The sequence below is a fragment of the Rhinolophus hipposideros genome (assembly GCF_964194185.1).
Source record: "Rhinolophus hipposideros genome assembly, chromosome: 18".
NCBI classification, from domain to species: Eukaryota; Metazoa; Chordata; class Mammalia; order Chiroptera; family Rhinolophidae; genus Rhinolophus; species Rhinolophus hipposideros.
The window spans coordinates 50,285,671-50,304,879 of record NC_138064.1 but is presented as its reverse complement, the minus strand read 5'-3'; the positions used below and the strand labels follow the sequence as shown (position 1 = coordinate 50,304,879).

At 38.3% G+C, this 19,209-nt stretch overlaps 2 protein-coding genes across 5 annotated transcripts in view; one reads left to right on the top strand and one right to left on the bottom strand.

Annotated features, from left to right (window-relative positions):
* Nucleotides 1-19,209, bottom strand: part of HBP1 (HMG-box transcription factor 1) — a 31,464-nt gene that overhangs the window by 1,249 nt on the left and 11,006 nt on the right. For all 4 annotated transcript variants that reach the window (XM_081079889.1, XM_081079890.1, XM_081079892.1 and 1 more), the window contains exons 3-10: nucleotides 17,869-18,097; nucleotides 14,924-15,062; nucleotides 14,441-14,552; nucleotides 14,030-14,145; nucleotides 10,785-10,941; nucleotides 9,953-10,097; nucleotides 3,267-3,584; nucleotides 921-1,062 (exon numbers count right to left, since the gene is read on the bottom strand). In XM_081079889.1, coding sequence (XP_080936015.1) covers nucleotides 921-1,062; nucleotides 3,267-3,584; nucleotides 9,953-10,097; nucleotides 10,785-10,941; nucleotides 14,030-14,145; nucleotides 14,441-14,552; nucleotides 14,924-15,062; nucleotides 17,869-18,097 — 1,358 coding nt within the window. The remainder of the gene's footprint in view (nucleotides 1-920; nucleotides 1,063-3,266; nucleotides 3,585-9,952; nucleotides 10,098-10,784; nucleotides 10,942-14,029; nucleotides 14,146-14,440; nucleotides 14,553-14,923; nucleotides 15,063-17,868; nucleotides 18,098-19,209) is intronic.
* On the top strand, nucleotides 11,815-12,636 carry LOC308510245 (small ribosomal subunit protein eS6-like; the record flags this gene model as incomplete). The annotated part of the gene is made up of 2 exons (XM_081079373.1): nucleotides 11,815-11,823; nucleotides 11,866-12,636. The coding sequence occupies 2 exons, from the start codon at nucleotides 11,815-11,817 to the stop codon at nucleotides 12,634-12,636; spliced, it is 780 nt and encodes a 259-aa protein (XP_080935499.1).

The window sequence follows — 19,209 nt, the reverse complement described above, 5'->3', positions numbered from 1 at the left end:
AGAGAGATGGAGTAGGATTCAAAGGGGACCCAGGCCAAGTGCTACATGGAATCCTAAAGTAATAAAGAACTTCAAAAAAACCCAGTTTAGCCTTCCTCTTAGATTGCAATCTGACCACTATTTCTTTAAAAGAAATTCTTGAAAAATGTAAATAGATGTGAACTGCACGTTACTATAGAGGCACAAAGACACAGAATCACAGACACCTCTGCTAGCCCCCCTGCTGCAGATGTCTTCCCTTCATCTTCAGATAGTTCAAACTGAGCTCACACTGTTCTATCATGTGACTTTCCTTGTAATTAATCTAAAAACAACTTGAAGGACGCTAGTCTAGTCATGGAGCAGTTCGAAGAATCACGTCTACCCAACACAGCATCGTCATGGTGCAAACTTGACCAGTCTTCCCGGGCGTTTCCATTTCTTCTCCTTCCTGAGGGTTTTAATTTAGGAATTCTGGGCAACGTCAGAAGTCCCCAAGAAGGCTGGTTAGGAACCCCACCCCCATGCCTCCAATATCTGTACTGCCCCTCACCAATCAGGAAAAGGCTGTTGAGACATACCACCCCGAATTAGAAATAATTTCTACTGTGATATTGAGTTAGTAACACCCATTTTTCAATCCAACTAAAAATACTACGTTGCAAAGTTATTTTTCCACCTCAGCATTTCCTGACCAACATGCTTCCTAGGCATGCCTGAGACATACTTTTCATGCGAAAGGAGTCGATGGCACTGACTGATGTAAAGAAAGGCGGCCTGCCTGCCTGACGAGACGGTGTGAGAACACGATTAGGTGCTGAGGTACAAAACTGCTGAGAGCACCATCAACACAGCTTTTAAAGGCTAGACAACTGCTCCGTGCGAGCACAGTTCTGGGGGAAAGTCAAAGTAATTTTAAGCAACTGCTTGTTGAAACATACTGAATTGGTTCTTTTCCTTTTCCAGCAGTCAGGATTTAAACGTTTCTGTTCTTCAGCCAAAGCCTTTGCTTCTAATGTATACATCCTCCTCTCTTCATTCTTCATTTTCTTCCACCTGTCACCAAGGATCACACTTATGGCTCTGTAAAAGAAATATTTACACAATGCTGAAGGCAAGAGTTTTTCATAAAACTCATGTCAAGTGCTGCTACTTCAGGAAGAAATATAAAATTAAAAGACAAAAATTTTGTCCAACATAGAGGAGGGAAAAGGTCAAGACCATCGTAGTCATTTCCAGTAAAATCTCAAGTCATGTGGTCCATTCATCACAATCTCGGCAATTAGTCTCCTGGAATAGTGCCAATATTTCCAAATGCCAAAGGACATCTAAAATGGCTACAAAATGGATGTTCTACAAAGTTTAAATTTAAGGAGAAAAATTACTATTTCAAAGAAATGGTTTAAATTACCATTGGCTCTCTCCCGGTCCATGGTTTAAGACATTAAGGCAGACAACAGTCAGCGTTAGCAGGATACAGTATTGACCCATATAAAAAGCTATTCTTTCTTTCTATCTGTGCCCATAACCTGTCAAATAAGTATGATAAAAGTCTTTTTCCAGTCATGCAACCATTAGTGAAAATGTGGTGACATTAACTATGCACATCTTACTGTTTCCCTCTTAAGACAACTCCAGATAAACTTCAGGCCATATTTGTACTATCCCTCGAGGAAATTGGATAAACTCAAAAGGCAAGAAGTCAAACTGTGAAGACATCATGATAGAAATCTGAAGGTATTTCCTATTTATGTTTGTTAACCTGTCCCAAACCGACTAAATAGTCTCATCTGGGACATGTACACATAAACCAGTTTCCTTCTATGAAGAGCTTTTAATTATTAATTTCACGATCCTTTCAAGACAATTTCAAAACAAAAGATCCTGAAATGACTGCATGAAATATAAACAAGTGACTTTCCAGAAACTGACGGGACACTAGAGAGGCATCTGAGCTTTAGAGGAACAGTAACCACAGAAGCTCTATTACTTAAAAAGAAATTAAATGTTTAGTAAACACATTTTTTAATCCAATGACTTGATGCAATTAAACACTGTACTTCATCTTCCTTTACTAAAATAAAAACCAGTTTTTGTAGTCTCTGGGTTGACACATTTACTGGATAAACATACCAATAAATATTCACATATGAAAAAAAAAAAATTCACATAAGTATGAATACCCCAATCAGTGATGCATTTGATATAAGAAGCTTCTCTTTTTAAAATGTAAACAAAAATTAAGCTCATGAGAACAGACTGGTGGTTACTAGATGCAGGAGATGAAGGGTGGGATGAAATAGGTGAAGGTGGTCAAAAGGCACAAACTGCATTACCAGTGGTCACAGGGACGTGACGTACAGTGAACGCTGCACTGCATATTTGAAGGCTGCCAGGAGAATAGGTCTTAAAGGTTCTCATGACAAGAAAAAAACCGTGTAGCTAGTATGGTGATGGATGTTAACTATACTTATTGTCATGATCATTTTGCAATATATATACATATTGAATCATTTTTCTACACACCTGCAACTAATATGTTATATGTCAATTACATCACAATATATACATATTATACATACACGTAAAAATTAAGCTGATGAGACATTCAAACCTGAATTCAAAACTGATTATTTCGGTGGATAATCATTTGACTTTTCTCATGACATTGTGGGTAAAAGAAACGGAGGTTTTGTTTGTTAGGAGGTTTTGAATGATTCGTTTTTATACATGGAGAACTTGGTTGGTGTGAGAGGGAATGAACAGGAGAGAACCGCAGAGATGATGTGAGGGCACCGTAAACAGAACAGGAAGGACGCGAGTTCATCTGTATTTCTGGACTTTACTGAGGACACCTCTAGCTTGAGTCTTGACAAAGCTGGCAGTTATTACAAATTGCTGATGTCTGCATATGCCATAGTGTGACGGCTGTAAAATCAGTACATCCTTGAGATCTGACACAAGAAAGTGCTAGGCTTCTCTATAAAGCTTTTCTGTGAAGACGGAACTGTCAGCTGTCAACAACTGTGTCCTCTAACAAGCAAATGACATTCAGTACTATTTTAGAAGGCAGATCCTTACCATTTAGTAATCTAATTATCTATGTAGGTATTATAAAATAATTACACATAACTCTAAAAATTCCACTTAAACTTTTTACTTTCAAGTCAACCTAAGAAAATAGAATTCAATAGTAAAAGCTACTGAACATTAAGTTTAACTATCCCAGTTCCTGTGAACTGCACTGAAGTGTTAATTATTACAATCAGAATCACCACTGTTTTTACCTGTTATCTTTCCCTGGATACATCTGAGTATATTCAACTCTGTATTTTTTGGCAAAAAGCATGAAGGCATTCATTGGTCTTTTGCACTTGTTAGGAGAAGTGGCACTCACAGTCCCTGAGCTGTGGGTTTTGACGGCTTTCGCATACAGAGAATTGGATGAGAGCTGTGATGGTCCAGGGGAGCCACAGTTTTTACTGAATCCAGATCTTGCAAAGTCTTGACCGCCGGGTCCTCCGCACGACAGAGATGCACGGCGCTGACGAGCCATACTACTTAGCACGTAGACTGCAGAAGAATCCATAGGCGTGAAGTCATAGCTTAAAAAGAATTATAACATGGTTTTAATTCAACTTAATTATGTTTTGTAAAAACTGGATTTAAAAATAATCTTTAATATATGATAGGAAATTTCAATGTATTTCCCCCTATGTAATGTTACCAAAACGACTTTAACAACTTCACCACTGACAGTTACTTCTAAGATGAAAGCTTATGGATACACGGACTAGAATTACTTTTTTTAATCTGTGGAGAACACAAAAGTTTCAAAACAAAAGACTTCAAGCACCCCACCCCCAGAGGAGTCTGTTGTAACCCACATACTTCACTCATACTAGTCTCTCCAGATCCCACACCCCCATGTATTCTTACTTTAGATTTACTTTTTGACAAATTCTATAATCTGACGTCTCGGCCTACAGAAGCCTAAAACTAGAAGATTGAACTGGAGTGGCGTCCATACAGCAGGCGTGCAGACTACCGACTACAGACGACAAACGGCTGGGGAAGGGGTCAGAAGCAGTTCAGTGCAGCGAAAGGCACTTGAAAGGGCAGAGTAATCTGGGCCATCATCTGTTAGCTACAGTCATACACAGAAGGTGCCAAACAAATGTATACGCATTTTAAGAAAGGAATAAAACTGGGGGCAGCCGGATGGCTCCGTGGTCAGAGTGCAGTGCTCATAACACCAGGGTCACCAGTTCAATCCCCACATGGGCCAGTGAGCTGCGCGCCCCCCACAACTAGATTGAAAAAACGACGACTTCGAGCTGATGAGTCCTGGAAAAATACACTGTTCCTCAATATTACCCAATAAAAAATTTTTTAAAAATAAAGGAAAAAACTGTATTAAAATTGTAATACTCAATATATATACCGATAACAAAAGATGAATACAAGTCACGTGCATACATTTTTTGGCACCTCCAGTATTTATCAGCCTCCCCCAAAGGCCACCCATCTGTTGTAACATAGCCTAATAACTTAGAAGGTAAAAACCCACACGGACCAGGACTGGCCAGACTTGGGTACATTCAGTTTATACAGGCACGGAAACTCTCTCTTCAGATCATCTCTTATCTCAACAAGCTTGCTTGGAGAGTATCATTACTGACTCTTTCACGTGAAGGAACAAGCTAAGAAAGATAAAGTCCTACCGCCCAAGGCCACACAGCTACTGGATCCAAAGCCAGGTCCGTCTGTGCACCCCGAAGCCCAGGTGTCCTCACCAACACCATGGTGCTTTCTCTGCGCTGACACTGGCTAACCTCCACTGAACAAATAATCATATGAACTGAAAGCATCAGCTGAAAATTAGAGCCAATGTAGCCCACAGTCTAAAGATACACCTGTGAGAATTCTCTCTTGTTCCAACTGTGTTAACTCCTTCTGCTTCTCCTTTTTGTCTTAGCAGAAAACCTTGTATTCATTTTTTTTATTCTAAACCCAACTCCTACTTCTCTCCCTGAAACTGAAATTCTGGTAACACATCAAAATAGGTTCATATTAGCTGTAGAACAGTGTCTGCCTAAGGGAATGCATATGAGGTTATGAATTATTCTATTCTAGAGTGAGCTAAATGAACGAGGCCCATGCCATTAATGGCACGTAGTAAAGATGAATTCGACCAATTATCAACCACACAATGTCTGTTTTTTAAGGGTATTACATGAAATAAATGTACTTCAAGTATGACTCCAAAATCATCTAATGAATGCATAGCAATCAGTATTATGTCAGAGAAACACTACCATAAGCTACTTCCAAATATAACTTAGAAAAACAGCAAACTTAAGCATTACAAATAAATCTGACACAAATTAATCTCTACTGAGGCAAACATTTAATTACAACGTAAAATACCAAAATATTTCATATAGGGTAAGACAACATGGATGGACCTTGAGGGTATCATGCCAAGCAAGTTAAGTGCGACAGAGAAAGACAAATACTCTATGATCTAATATGTGGAATCTAACAAAACCTACCTCATAAAAATGGGAATGGTGGTTACCTAATGGGGGTTCAGGGGATGGGAGAGAGGATGTTTAAGGGTACAAACTTGCAATGAGTAATATGTAAGCCCTAGAGAGCTACTGCACAGTGTAGTGAACAGACCATAGGGTACTGCAATCATCTAACTTGCGAAGAGACTAGAACTTGATTACTACAACCACTAAAGGGATGATAATTATGTAACATGACAGAGGTGCTAATTATCCCTACAATGGCAATCTTATTACAATATATAAAGGTATCAAATTAACATGTGGTACACCTTAAATTTACACAGTGCTATATGCCAAATACATTTCAATTAAAATTTTTTAAATAGGGTAAGCTAACTACTGAAGTTTGAAAACTCTACCATCTAGTGGCACAAATGTAACCATCACCTATTTCCAGTACGGATACAATTTAAAGCAGTTTGAAATATTCAATCACAGAATTCTGGATTTTGACAGAAGTACAGCATTAAAATACTACAAAGAATACCTGAAAAAATAACCTTTTGCTATACTACTACCTCACCGTCAGTTTCTTCACTATCTGTAGTTCCTGAAATGTGCCTTGTTTCACACCTCTGCTTTCTGTTCATGTCATTCCTTAAGCTTAAAATGTCCTTTCTGACCTTCATTGTCTAATTATGACTTTTAAAGAAAAACTCCATAATAGTGGAATATCTACTGACAATGTCATATATATTAACTCATTTACTCCTTCCTTCGATATTATCCTCCTCTTACAGATTTTTAAAGAGCCAGAGAAAAGTTAATTAACTTACCCAGCTTCCATAGCAATCTAGTGCAGAGGCAGGATTTGAACCCAGGCAGTCCAGCTCCAGACCTCAGGTTCCTACCAGACTACACTGCCTCCGTCAGTGTGCCCCACGTGCACATGTACCAATCCATTTCCTTCTCAAGGCTGGAAGCCAAGAGTCAGGCCCATGTCTTAACTGATTTTAATCCCCAATGCCTGGCACATAGAAAGCTCTCAAATGTTTGATGGGTGACTGAGAGGGTAAAATAAGTATTTTTGCAAAACATAATGATGCAAAATTTTAACTGCGTTCAAATCCCACCTCTGCCACTTACAAGTAACATGACCTTAGGCAAGTTAAACCACGTAGCCTCAATCTATATCCTGTAAAATGAAGAGAATACATGCTGTGCAATGTTGCATAGCTGGAAGAACAATGCATGTATGAAAACGCTTAGGGCAGAAGCTGGCACATATCTCCAACTCTCGAATGGGCTTCTTCAAATCATGCTCCCACTTGGAAGCTTCCTTTCCACAGGAGAGCCAGCACTATGTCTAAGAGCTCATCAGTTTATTGCTGACTTCCGGTCCTTACCAAGCTAGAATCTACTCAATGTCTTCCCTGTACAGCTTGCCCCAAGTCCCCCAAGTGGGCAAGGGAATTTATTCTGCGGTTCCCAGTTCCTTCCTAAACTAAGTATTTCTTCTTTCTGCCTTTCTTTCCCTTCTTGCCCTCCTTGTATCACCCAGCATCTCCCTTAAGCACCCCCTTAAGCAAGCCATAATCTAACCCATAATGAAAACTTAAGTCAACTTCATGTTGCTCAACTTGTTCATGGTTTCTCCTGGATGAAACCACCCATTTGTACTCCTTTATGGGGAAGGGAAAAGAGGGGTGCTGCTGTCTCTCCACAAGAAAGACCAGTGCAAAGGTCATCGTAAGAGTGATTGCTACTCAGTAGGACCAAGCGATGAAAACTTGCCATCTTGGAAAAACAGGAATTAGGTAGCCAAGTGTTCCTTTTGCTTTACAAGACAATCTTGTGCACTACGCAATACCTGATATTACACATGTATATAAAGTGTACAAATAAATGAGGGAACCCAAAACCTAAATTAAGAAACAGAATATTTCTAACATAATCAAAATTCCATATTTGCGAACCCCCTAGAGATAACTAGTCTCCTAAATGTTTATCATTCTCTTTTTCAATAACTTTATTATAAAAATAATGCATTATTCATAAACACAATATATACATACTATAGCAGCATTAATTATGGTAACGTCAACTTATTAATATGTGATACATAATGTCTCACTGTGCTGAAAAGGTATAATAGGCCTGACTGCTATCCTTTCAAAGGTTTACAAGGTTGGCCCTTAATTAGCGTCTGAAAACTTGGATTTCAGGAAGGTTCCCATGATTCCCACAACTGAGAAGAGTGGACCAATTCCCGAAACTGTATACAAACAATATGGTTTACCCTGAACACCTGCTTTCCTTTTGGAAGTTTGGAATGTTGGTACATGCCAGCCTGAGGCAGCCTATGTGACCAGCTCTCAGTAAAAAACCTGCTGAGTGTCTAATGAGATAGATACTTGGTAGATAACATTTCATGCAGGTCATGACTCACCGCTAATGGATATAGGTTATGTCCTGTGTGACTCCACTGGGAGGGGACTCCCGGAAGCCTAGCTTCTCCCAGACTTCACCCAGGCCTTTCCTTTTCCTGATTTTGCTTTGTATCCTTTCACTGTGAGAAATCCAAGCTGTGAGTAACTATATATTGAATCTGAGCCCTCCCAGTGAAGACCCCAGCGTAACTGGATGGTATGTATTATATATATTACTGTATAGTGCAAATATATTTATAATTTTATTATATATATTTCCAAAGAATATGATTCCACAAAAAATGGAATCACTGTATATATTTCTGAGACTGATTTTTATTAAATATTATTTCTAAAGTTGATCCATGTTTTAAAATGTACAGCTAAGGTCCATTCATTTTCCACTTAACATAGCTACGACCTTATTTACACATCTCCCAACTCATGTCCACAAGGGTACATTATAGAGGAATGGAATTGCTGATATTCAGTGTTGTAAGACCAAACTGTCTTCCAAAATTTTGTTTACACTCTCACCAAAACAAAGGAGCTACCACTGATCTGTATCCTAAGAATACTTAGTATCAGACCTTAAAATTTTGTCTCATTTTCTAATTTTCCAAGGAAAAGTGTGTATGAGCGATACAATCAAGCGGCAGTTAGATTGCAATGTTGCAGTTGTTATTAAGCATATGGCCTATGTTTTTAAGCAAGCAAACAATAAGCATTTATTTTTCAAGTAATGCAATGTTTCCTCAGGAAGGGAAAGGGACCTTTCACTAGGAATCCGGAGGCCTGAATTCCAGCTTCTGCTCTGCTTCTCAGTGACCCTCTCTCACTCTTTCCCCCTTTCTTTTGTTTCTCTTTTTGTCTTAATTTTTTTAACTTCTTAGTTACAACTGACATACATACAATATTAGTTTCAGGTGTACAACATAGTGATTAGACATTTATGTAATTTACGAAGTGATCACCCCAATAAATCTAGTACCCATCTGACCCCATATGTAATTACTATATTACTGACAATTATATTCCCTACGCTGTATTTTACATCCCCATGATTACTGTGCAACAATTAATTTGTACTTCTTAATCCCTTCACCTTTTTCGCTTATCCCCCAACCCTCTTCCCATCTGGCAACGATCAAAATGTTCCCTGTATCTGAGTTTGTGGCCTGTGCTTTTACAAATATATTAACCTTATATTTTATTGTGCTGATTGAGTGAAAGAAAATCTAGTCCCCAGCAGGAACTCTTGAGAATTCTCTACCTAACGCCTGTGGATTTGATAATTATCTTAAAGAATGAGTCTTAAAATCCCAGATATTTACATACAGACTTTCTCTGGGTATCTCCTGGGTGTAGGGTGGCCAATTGTCCCTGTTCGCCCAGGACTGACAGGTTTCCAGGGATGCTGGACTTTCAGTGCTGGAACCAGAGAAATTCTATGCAAACTGAGACAGTTGGTCAACCTTCTTGAGGGTCCTATTGTGCCACTTAACAGCAACATGATCACAGGAAATATCACTTCCCTCTTAAGTCTTTATAAATCTCAAGTTTCTGCTATATTTACTATTTGTTAAACCACGCAACTAATGCCTTTGGTCAAAATCAGTATTAAACAAAGACAGTTAACTAAAGAGAAAAAGATATAATTAACTACAAAAATATTAAGAGACTTATGGACTGGTTAAAAACAACTGGCCAGATATAACAAGTTTTTTTAAACTATCAAAGCCAATCTATTAAATTCTTGATCATGTAACATATTATATTTTTCCTAATCTAATCCTAAATGAACTCACTTTTCCTATATGATTACTCTATGTAAAACCCTGTGAGCTGTTGGTTTTACTTTAATTACCTAATAGTTTTTCACTTAATCATGTATATGTACTTCCTCTAAGTGGTTCTTTTGTAATTCTCAAATCTTTAAAGGTTTAATCTCTTCAATATTTGACTTAGCAATCAGTATGGAGATTAAAGGTAAACTTCGGCAGAAAAAGAAAACTGACCCAGTATTACCTTTTAAATGTATCAAAAACACCTGAATCATCAAAATTAATGGCATCGGGGTGTCCAGGAGGTAGACATACATCACCAATGTGAATCTCACAACACGGAATGCCATGCTGTACCACGGTCAAGCTTGGATAAAACGATGACCAACCTACAGTTAAATCAAATAATAGCTGCATCAAGGATGGGGATTGACAGAAAGCACCCTATTATATGACAGATATATCATTTCTGAGTCTTAAAAAAGAAAGCTATTTAAAATAAGTCCCAAGATATTTTCTAACACAAGTCATGGATCTTTGCCATAAAGCCAAGTACAAGTACTTTCTTTAAGCAACGCAAAAGCCTTCCGAAACGTAGTTTAATTCAACATTAATAGAGGCTATCAGCACTTCCATCTTCTACAAGATAGTGAGTGATAAATGATGATGAATGAGACCATGAAATACTCTCTGAATTATCATGTTTAACACAGTGGTATTGTAATAGGCTCTGAAAAGTGATTCAGGTATATAATAGCATAACTGGTAACCCTAAACCAAAATGCAATTACTAGAATACTCCATTCCCCAAACTATATACCAAGGTAAGAGCGTATTATGTAGTATGGTACACGAATCTAAAAGTTCTTCATACCCACAGGAAGTAGAGCTTGGTCTGACTACCATACCACTAAGACACATAGCATATAAGGCATTTCCTATAGTAGTTTTATTTAGTTTGAAATTTTCCCTTCAATTTTTTTCCTTGATCATCAAAGATTTATGCCACAAGATAAAATTATAGCTTTAAGAAGATTTCTTTAAAAAGTTACTACAAATTCAAATTGAAGGCCTACCTTTATTTTTAACATAGAAAGGGTGATCCAGTTTACACTCTACAGTTAGCAAACCATCTTCCACTGTACCAGGATCAAAAGTCAGCTTCAGTACAGACTCCCCAAAAGATATACTTTCTTCATGTGATAACAGTTTTAGACCATCAGAACCATAGCCCTGAAAATACATGTTTATAGTGAATGAATTTTGGCAATGTTCAATTCAACACACAGTGAAATTCCTATTATGTAAGACTTTGTGGAAAAGGCAAAAAATAAACAAGACAGGATTTCTGTCTTTAAGGAACTTTCATCCAGTAGTGAAGAAAAGCACATATATAAATCACTACAATATAAGGCAGACTGGAAAAGGCATTTTAATTCAAGTGTAAATAATGCTAATGGAGTTTAATAAAGGGAGACATTAATTCTGAGAGAGAGAGAGAGAGAGAGAGAGAGAGAGAGAGAGAGAGAGAGAGATTAAGGAGGCTTTCCCATTTGAACTAGAATTTAAAAGAATGAAATTTAGGAAGGTAGAACAGGCCTTACACCAGGAAGAGTTGTAACTAACAACTGCTTTGGGGAGTGCGGAGTATTTGCTAAAAATACAAGCTGAGTTCAGAGTTGGAGCAATTAAGACTGAAAAAGAGGGGCCAATTAGTAAGTAAAGGGTCTTAAAGATAAAGTGCTTCAACTTTCCTTTGAGAGGGTACTGGGAAGTCAATAAAAGTATTTTTATTAATATGACTGTTCATTTTGAGATAATAATAAAGAATAATACAGAAATAATATAGAAAAATTTACCTCTAGTATTCAATTTATTTAAAGATATAAGAATAGAAACCCATCAGTCTTGAATTGACAAGTACAGTGGTGGTAGAACTAGGCTAAATTTAAATTCAGCATATATTTATTAAGTATTTAGTATATACCAGGCACCAGGCTCTGAAAATACAAGCATTAACAACACATGATTTCTACCCTTAAATTCAAAACAAAGTAGACAGACATGCCAACAGCCAGCTATAGTATCCAAGCATTACACTAGTACATGAACAAAGTAAAGAATGAGAGAGAAAAATGACTGTAAAAAATCTTTAAGGAGGCCATCGGCTGCTTCAGGAGGAAGCTGAACATCTCTTTCCCAGCCACTGGCTGCCAGAAACTCATTGAAGTGGATGATGAACGCAAACTTCGTACGTTTTATGAGAAGCGTGTGGCCACAGAAGTGGCTGCTGACGCTCTGGGTGAAGAATGGCAGGGTTATGTGGTTCAAATCAGTGGTGGGAACAACAAACAAGGTTGCCCCATGAAGCAGGGTGTCTTGACCCATGGCCGTGTCCGCCTGCTCCTGAGTAAGGGGCATTCCTGTTATAGACCAAGGAGAACTGGAGAAAGAAAGCGCAAATTGGTTCGGGGTTGCACTGTGGATGCCAGTCTGAGTGTTCTCAACTTGGTCATTGTAAAAAAAGGGGAGAAAGATATTCCTGGTCTCACTGATACTACTGTGCCTCGTTGCCTGGGGCCCAAAAGAGCTAGCAGAATTTGCAAACTTTTCAATCTCTCTAAAGAAGATGATGTCCGCCAGTATGTTGTGAGAAAGCCCCTAAACAAAGACGGTAAGAAACCTAGAACCAAAGCACCCAAGATTCAGCGTCTTGTTACTCCACGAGTCCTGAAACACAAACATCGGCATATTGCTCTGAAGAAACAGCGCACTAAAAAAAATAAGGAAGAGGCTGCAGAATATGCTAAACTTTTGGCCAAGAGAATGAAGGAGGCCAAAGAAAAACGCCAGGAACAGATTGCCAAGAGACGCAGGCTGTCTTCTCTGAGAGCTTCTACCTCTAAGTCTGAGTCCAGTCAAAAATGAGATTTTCCAAAGAGTAACAAATAAATAAGATCAGACATCAAAATAAATCTTTAAGGAAATAGAACTGATAACTAAATAAATATGAAGGGATAGTCCACTTCATTGTCTTGAATCTGGCAATCAAGGATAACAATATCTTTAAAAAATTAGGGGAAAAGTAGGCCAGGAAGAGGAAGAAAAAGGTGACTCCAATGTTGGTTGTACTAATAAGCTGAGTTTGAACAACGGACTGATATTCATATACAGATGTCTAATATGCACATGGAAACATGCAAGTAAAGGCTCCAGACATCTATTTGTAAATAACTGAATTACAGACTCTCCTACTTCTTGGACCTACAAGCCCTTAAAAGTAATCCAATCCCATTTTACAGATCAGGAAGGCAATGCCTAGTGGGGTTAACAATCTGCCCAAGGTCAGACACACAAATAGTTGCTGGAAGAGCTAGAAGAGCACTCAGGTTTCCTGGCCCCAAGTCCAGAGTGCTCTCCTCAGACCCCACAGAGGTGGCGCCGACATGATCACAGAAGGAAGTGGCTTAAGTGCAGAGGAGCAGAACCTTGTCTGTCATTCAACACTCTGGGCAGACAAGCCACCAGTCAGAAAGACCGAGATGTGAAAAAGAATCAAGGCACTGCCTGCTTCACTGATCAAGAGAAGACAACGTCAGGAACTAAGTCACTGTGCCAGATGTTGCAGAGATGTCAAACGAAACAAGCAGCAGTCTCTCTAGAAATCAGAATAAAGCTAGTAACCTCTGAGACAACTTTAGTAGAGTGGCAACGGCCACTCAGGCTAAGGCAAACTTCACTATAATGAACAATAACAGCAAGAGAGAGAACCTGAAGTCAGCCATGTCAGGACTAATTTTCTCAAAAAACTCAGTAGGGACAGCAAGATCAAACAGGAATTTTAAACAAGCGTGCTACATCTTTCATGCCCCATCTGTCCACAGTGCACTTGGAGAAAAGCAAGATTTCAGACAAGGGTGTCAATTGTTTTTATCCTACTATTGCCCACTACTGCTTTTGCTTATCAACCTAGAAAAAGTTGGTGTTTTATGGAGTTATATAAAAAATAACTTAATGTAAGCACCTCTCCATTACCCACAGGGGAATTAACCACTTTGTAGATTACCTAAGACAAGTCTTTGGTTCACTGATTGATTCATTTTTAATGCCAGTTTACTTGTCCACCTCTAAGAATGTATAATTATACAGGTGAATCTAAAACCTCTCCATCAGGCTAAGCAACAATAAGTAGTCACAAAACCTCTACCTAAACTGCAAGTTGTCCCTTAAATATGAAAGTAAATGGAGGCTAGTCCTGTAGGTGAACAATAAACCCTATGCTTCGTTTTGGAGACTTTAGTTTGGGGAAGCCGAGCCCAACCTTGTGCGCGCCCACGTGCAGGCGATCCTCCTCGCTGCCGCCGGCTTCCGCGCGACCGAACTCCTCAGCATCCTGCCACTCCTTCTTGCTTCCCTGGTGAAAGCACAGGCGCGTGCCTGCAGCGCAAGCAAAACAAACATCAGACGTGTGACTAGTGCGCTGCACACGCAAGCTGTGAAAAACTCAACTGTTTTTAAATTTATTTTATTTATTTTTTTTATTAGTTTCAGGTGCACAAGACAAGGTAACACTTAGACGTTCATCATTTATATCCCTCACACTGTGGACCCCCCTCATCCCCCCATCCACTATCCCTCCAACATCGCACCGAGCCATCACATTATGTGTATAAAATTATAGTTGGCATTCATTATTGTTCAGCTTCAGATGTACCTATGTTTTTTTTTTTACCTTTCAAAAAACAGTGCCAAGCAGTTGAAGGCCAGGAATTGCACCACCCCAAATCGTCATCATCTGAGAGGGAGGACATGCAGAAAATGCCAGATTCTGACTCACTATTTGCCTGTGGAGAAAAACATTACACACTTTTTTATTTTTTAAACATTTCTTGTTATTATCTGTCTTTATCTCAGGCCTTCAGGCTTTCTCCTTATTAGGGGATAACTTAATCATTCTAAACTTAGGGAAACACAATGCCTTTGAGAACTGAAGATTTTGAAAAGTTCTAGTTAAATGCATGTCCCCACTTGTAACAAACTTTCCTAACAGTTAATAGAGCTGTACATGAAATCGAATCCAGATCACTAGCAGAACAATGAGATATACTCTTTTCCATCTGTATGTGCTTCAAAAGACTTTCTGAAAGAGGGAAAGTTAATATATTTCAACTGTTGTGCAAACTTTGTCAAAGTTTAATCTCATGACTCAACTCACCCTTTCATGTCGGACTGGTGTTTCCTCCTTCCAGTGATGAGGGAAGGCTGGCTCGCTCTTAGAAGAGGACGACACTGGTGGAGGGCGTGCATAGGAATGTAAGCTTTTGCTAGTAGCTATGATGTGGACAGGAGATGATCTAAAAATAAAGAAGTAGTTTTAACCATAAAGCACAGGTCCTTAAAGTAGATCTTTCCTTTTGATGAAAAACACTGTATTAGAAATGCCAATGTTATTACATATAAGACACCTATGAAAAACACTAGTAAAGACATAGAGTTTTCATTTAGAATATGCTGTTTCTTAACTCAACTTCTTATCTAAGCCCTTTTCACACATTTTAAACACTGTTTTTTCCCGATTTGACATTGTATTTTAAGTTCTGAATTAGTTTCATTTATTCATTTATTTTTGTATCAACAAGTACATATAAATGTGCATATTTTCATTCATGAAGAATAACCCCCATGCAGGGCTCCCTATGCACTTTTCTTCTACTTTGAGATATAGTCACTAAGTCTTAATACAAGCGAATCTATGCTTAATACAGCCAACACTGAACTCTGTATCTACCAACCACCTGTCACCAGGCAGACACATGAACTACCTTAAGCTAAAATGCTTCAACTTACTATTTCTCATAGCAGAAAGCAGCCTATTTGCAACTTCTTGTAACTGGACACTATTTCTTGTTTTCTAATACAAACTTTTGGAAAAACACTTCCACACAAGGACTATTTTGCCCCAGGATCACCTTTAAAAAAACCTCTTCCTTCCAGTTTCCCCTCACAAGTCTCTTTACCTGGCAGTGCTCCCTTTAAGAGTACTTACGCTCCCAAGGACACACTAAGATCTTTCCCCGCAAACAGATCAGCTATTCCCAGGAGCGGTAACAGTAAGAAGCAAGCTCATAAAGGATGACCAGGAACATGTGCTGACATGGGAAGTGTGGAAACAGCAGAGGAAGACTGAAAGGTCTGGGGGTAGATCTGTCTGAAGGCCCCAAACCAGGACCATTCTGAGATGCCAAATAGGGATTTGGTCCTTAACAGAACAAAGTTTATGCATATCTGCACTAACCCTCTTTTTAAAAAGGGGAAGAGGGCATCTTACTTTACAATTCTTCCCTTATTCACCGAAATTTTATTAGCCTCTCAATTTTAACTTTATCCTCATTAACATTTTTTCATTATACCTTTGCAGAAATTATTTTTAAATGAGGATTTGTGAAATTTATTTTGCTTTCATGTTCATATCAGTTCTTAAATAAAAACCCCACAAATTTCCATGCATTTCACCACACATTCCAATTTTGGATTTCAAAATACTACATGTTTCACCTTTGACCAATTTCTTCATTATACGTTTGGAACTTTATGACGTTATTAGAGAATGACCAAACTGCTAAAAATTCCTTAATTCATCCCTGCCTTTTTCACTAAAAGAAAATGTGTTTTATCACATTCTGTTTAACTCTTTAAAAGAGAAGTACTAGTACAATGTTCTAAAATGTATAAGGGCCTAAATGTTTTGTAAAAATTAACTTATAAACACATGTCTACAACACTAACACCGGTATCTCCATCCTTCTGTCTATGCAGGGATAATGTAAATGTGACCTATTTCAAACCCTTGGTACTGTACAGTTAGGACTTCAGACACCCAAAGCTCAATTAACTAACACAGTTAACACTCTACAAGAAGTTGCATGAACAGTGTTACAAGGCAGGCAAGACAGCAGAGCGTGACTCTTGGTCTTGTTCCCTAGGAAGAAGGGAAGCACAGAAAATGCTGCAGGGAATAAATTTACATCTTTAGGGAGATAACTCCTTTACTTATGTGTTTATACTGATTTTTTTTTTCTGAAGGATGTACTCAACTTTCCATGAACCATATTTTCATCCTCATGAGTTTGCTGTGAAAAGAGAAAAGAATTATCTCTAAACTAGAAATGGGGAAAAAAGAAAGTCCAATAGTAAAATCAGGGCTTGTGTTTTTAATGTAAAATAATTTTTAGTTTTTGACTATTAAGATTATAATGAAAACTGGGATATAAAGGAAATAATACTCTGGAAAGCAAGTTTTCTTTCCTGTGGAAATTTTCATTGAATTAAACTGAAGTTAACTAAAATGAATTTGCTCTAATCAAGACCAATATCCTCCTGAACAGAAGAAAAGCAGCATAATTTAATGGCCCGCAAGAAAACTAGTCTTCTAACCTAAAAAGTTTATTCTTTAGCAAGGAATTATAATAAGAGCACCACCAAAATTCAGTTATTTCCACATCACCTAGTATGAACTACGGTCTACCCAGCCACTTGAGTGTAAATCTGGGCATTTCTCTCCTCTACAAACTATCATATTTCTCTGTCTTTTTACACAGATAATGTCATGATTTTAGGGATAATTAATAAATATTATCTACGCAGGTCTGTAGGAATACTGATTGAAAGCTTCCATAATTTCACAGCACAACTCACTTTCTTAAACTCTGGTCAGGATACATGAAACTGTGGTTTTCGCCAATGGGAGTCTACTTTTATAAGTTCAAGATTTAAAGACTAGCAAATGATAGTATTAGCAAACAGGTAAACAAGGACACATACAATGGGAGAAGGACAAAAAGGAACCAAACTCAAGCTTGATAAAAATTTAAAAGTATTTTTTCGTCTCATTTATTTTCTGATGATTTAACAACATTTACAAATATTTGTCTCTCTGCTGTTTTCACATTACTTGTATCTATTCCTCAGAGTAGGAAATCATACTACTGAATAACATAGCTCTTTGATCGTAACACAAAGAACTTATTCTAATGACTTTACTTAAATCCTAATTTAAGTAACCCATTTATTAGACGGTGTATAACATTACTTTTAAAACTAGAGAAAATAGCACTTTGTGGTAATAGAAATTTTCAATAAAAATGCAGCCAATGCTCCTACCTGTTGTAAAATGAGCACTGCATAAGAGGACTTTGTGGACTGGTGGCAATATTTGCTAATTCTGTTAGCCAATCCACCTCATTTTCCCGGTAAGTATTTTCTGCTATGTCCGAGGTATTTTGGTCCCAAGGCGACCTTGGGTACTGTTGATGTGAAACATCTGAGCTTAGCTGGTAGACGGCAGACTGGGTGGGGTCACTTTGCACCGCCTGAAGTTCAGGAAGGTCATCTGCAAAAAGCGCACTCAAAGTTATACATAGGAAACTAATACATGGCAATTCTATTAATTACAGTCGGAAGACAAGTCCTCTAATTGAGCTAATTATTTTTGTGAGAAGAAAAGCATAAATCCAAAAAAGTTTTCTTGAATGAAACAAGTTTCAATTTTGAAAAATTGAAGTGTCAACAAAGGGTCAACAAAATAAAGGGTCAACAAAATTAAGGGTCAACAGCGCCCGGGAGAAAAGTGTATCCAGTGAATGTAAATGTAGTAATGACCTCACTACCTAAACCATGTCATTACCGCAACTGTGCAGACTGGAAAAACAAGCTCTGTGTATTCTGACATTTCCCCCCTGATGTTTTATAGTTCACTGTAGCAGCAATCCACATGCCACTCTATACATTTGAACATGAACACATTAATGAAAAAGCAGACATTCTGTGTGTACGTGTATGTACTTATGTTCATATACTTTATTAACCTGTTATACGAGATAACTGCAATAATGAAAACAATTTTCAAAGATAAGACTATAGATCATATTATAAGTTTTTTGGTACTATTTATTCATCTTTATATATGGCAAATTATTTTTTACTGAGAAATTCTGAACTCAGTAATATTTATTGGTTGTTTTTTCCTGTAAATGTATTCCCAAAAGGTAGTTCATGATAGACTTTCACTCCCCAAGAGAGAAAAGTACAAAAACTACCCAACTACCACTCATGTACACACGAAGGCTATGAATACTATAAGGAATTCTAAAAAATTAAATTCTAGGGCCCGCCCGGTGGCTCAGGCGGTTGGAGCTCCGGGCTCCTAACTCCGAAGGCTGCCGGTTCGATTCCCACATGGACCAGTGGGCTCTCAACCACAAGGTTGTTAGTTCAATTCCTCCACTCCCGCAAGGGATGGTGGGCTCCGCCCCCTGCAACTAAGATTGAACACGGCACCTTGAGCTGCCACTGAGCTCCCGGATGGCTCAGTTGGTTGGAGCGCGTTCTGTCAACCACAAGGTTGCCGGTTCGACTCCCGCAAGGGATGGTGGGCTGCACCCCCTACAACTAGAAACAGCAACTGGACCTGGAGCTGAGCTGCGCCCTCCACAAGTAAGACTG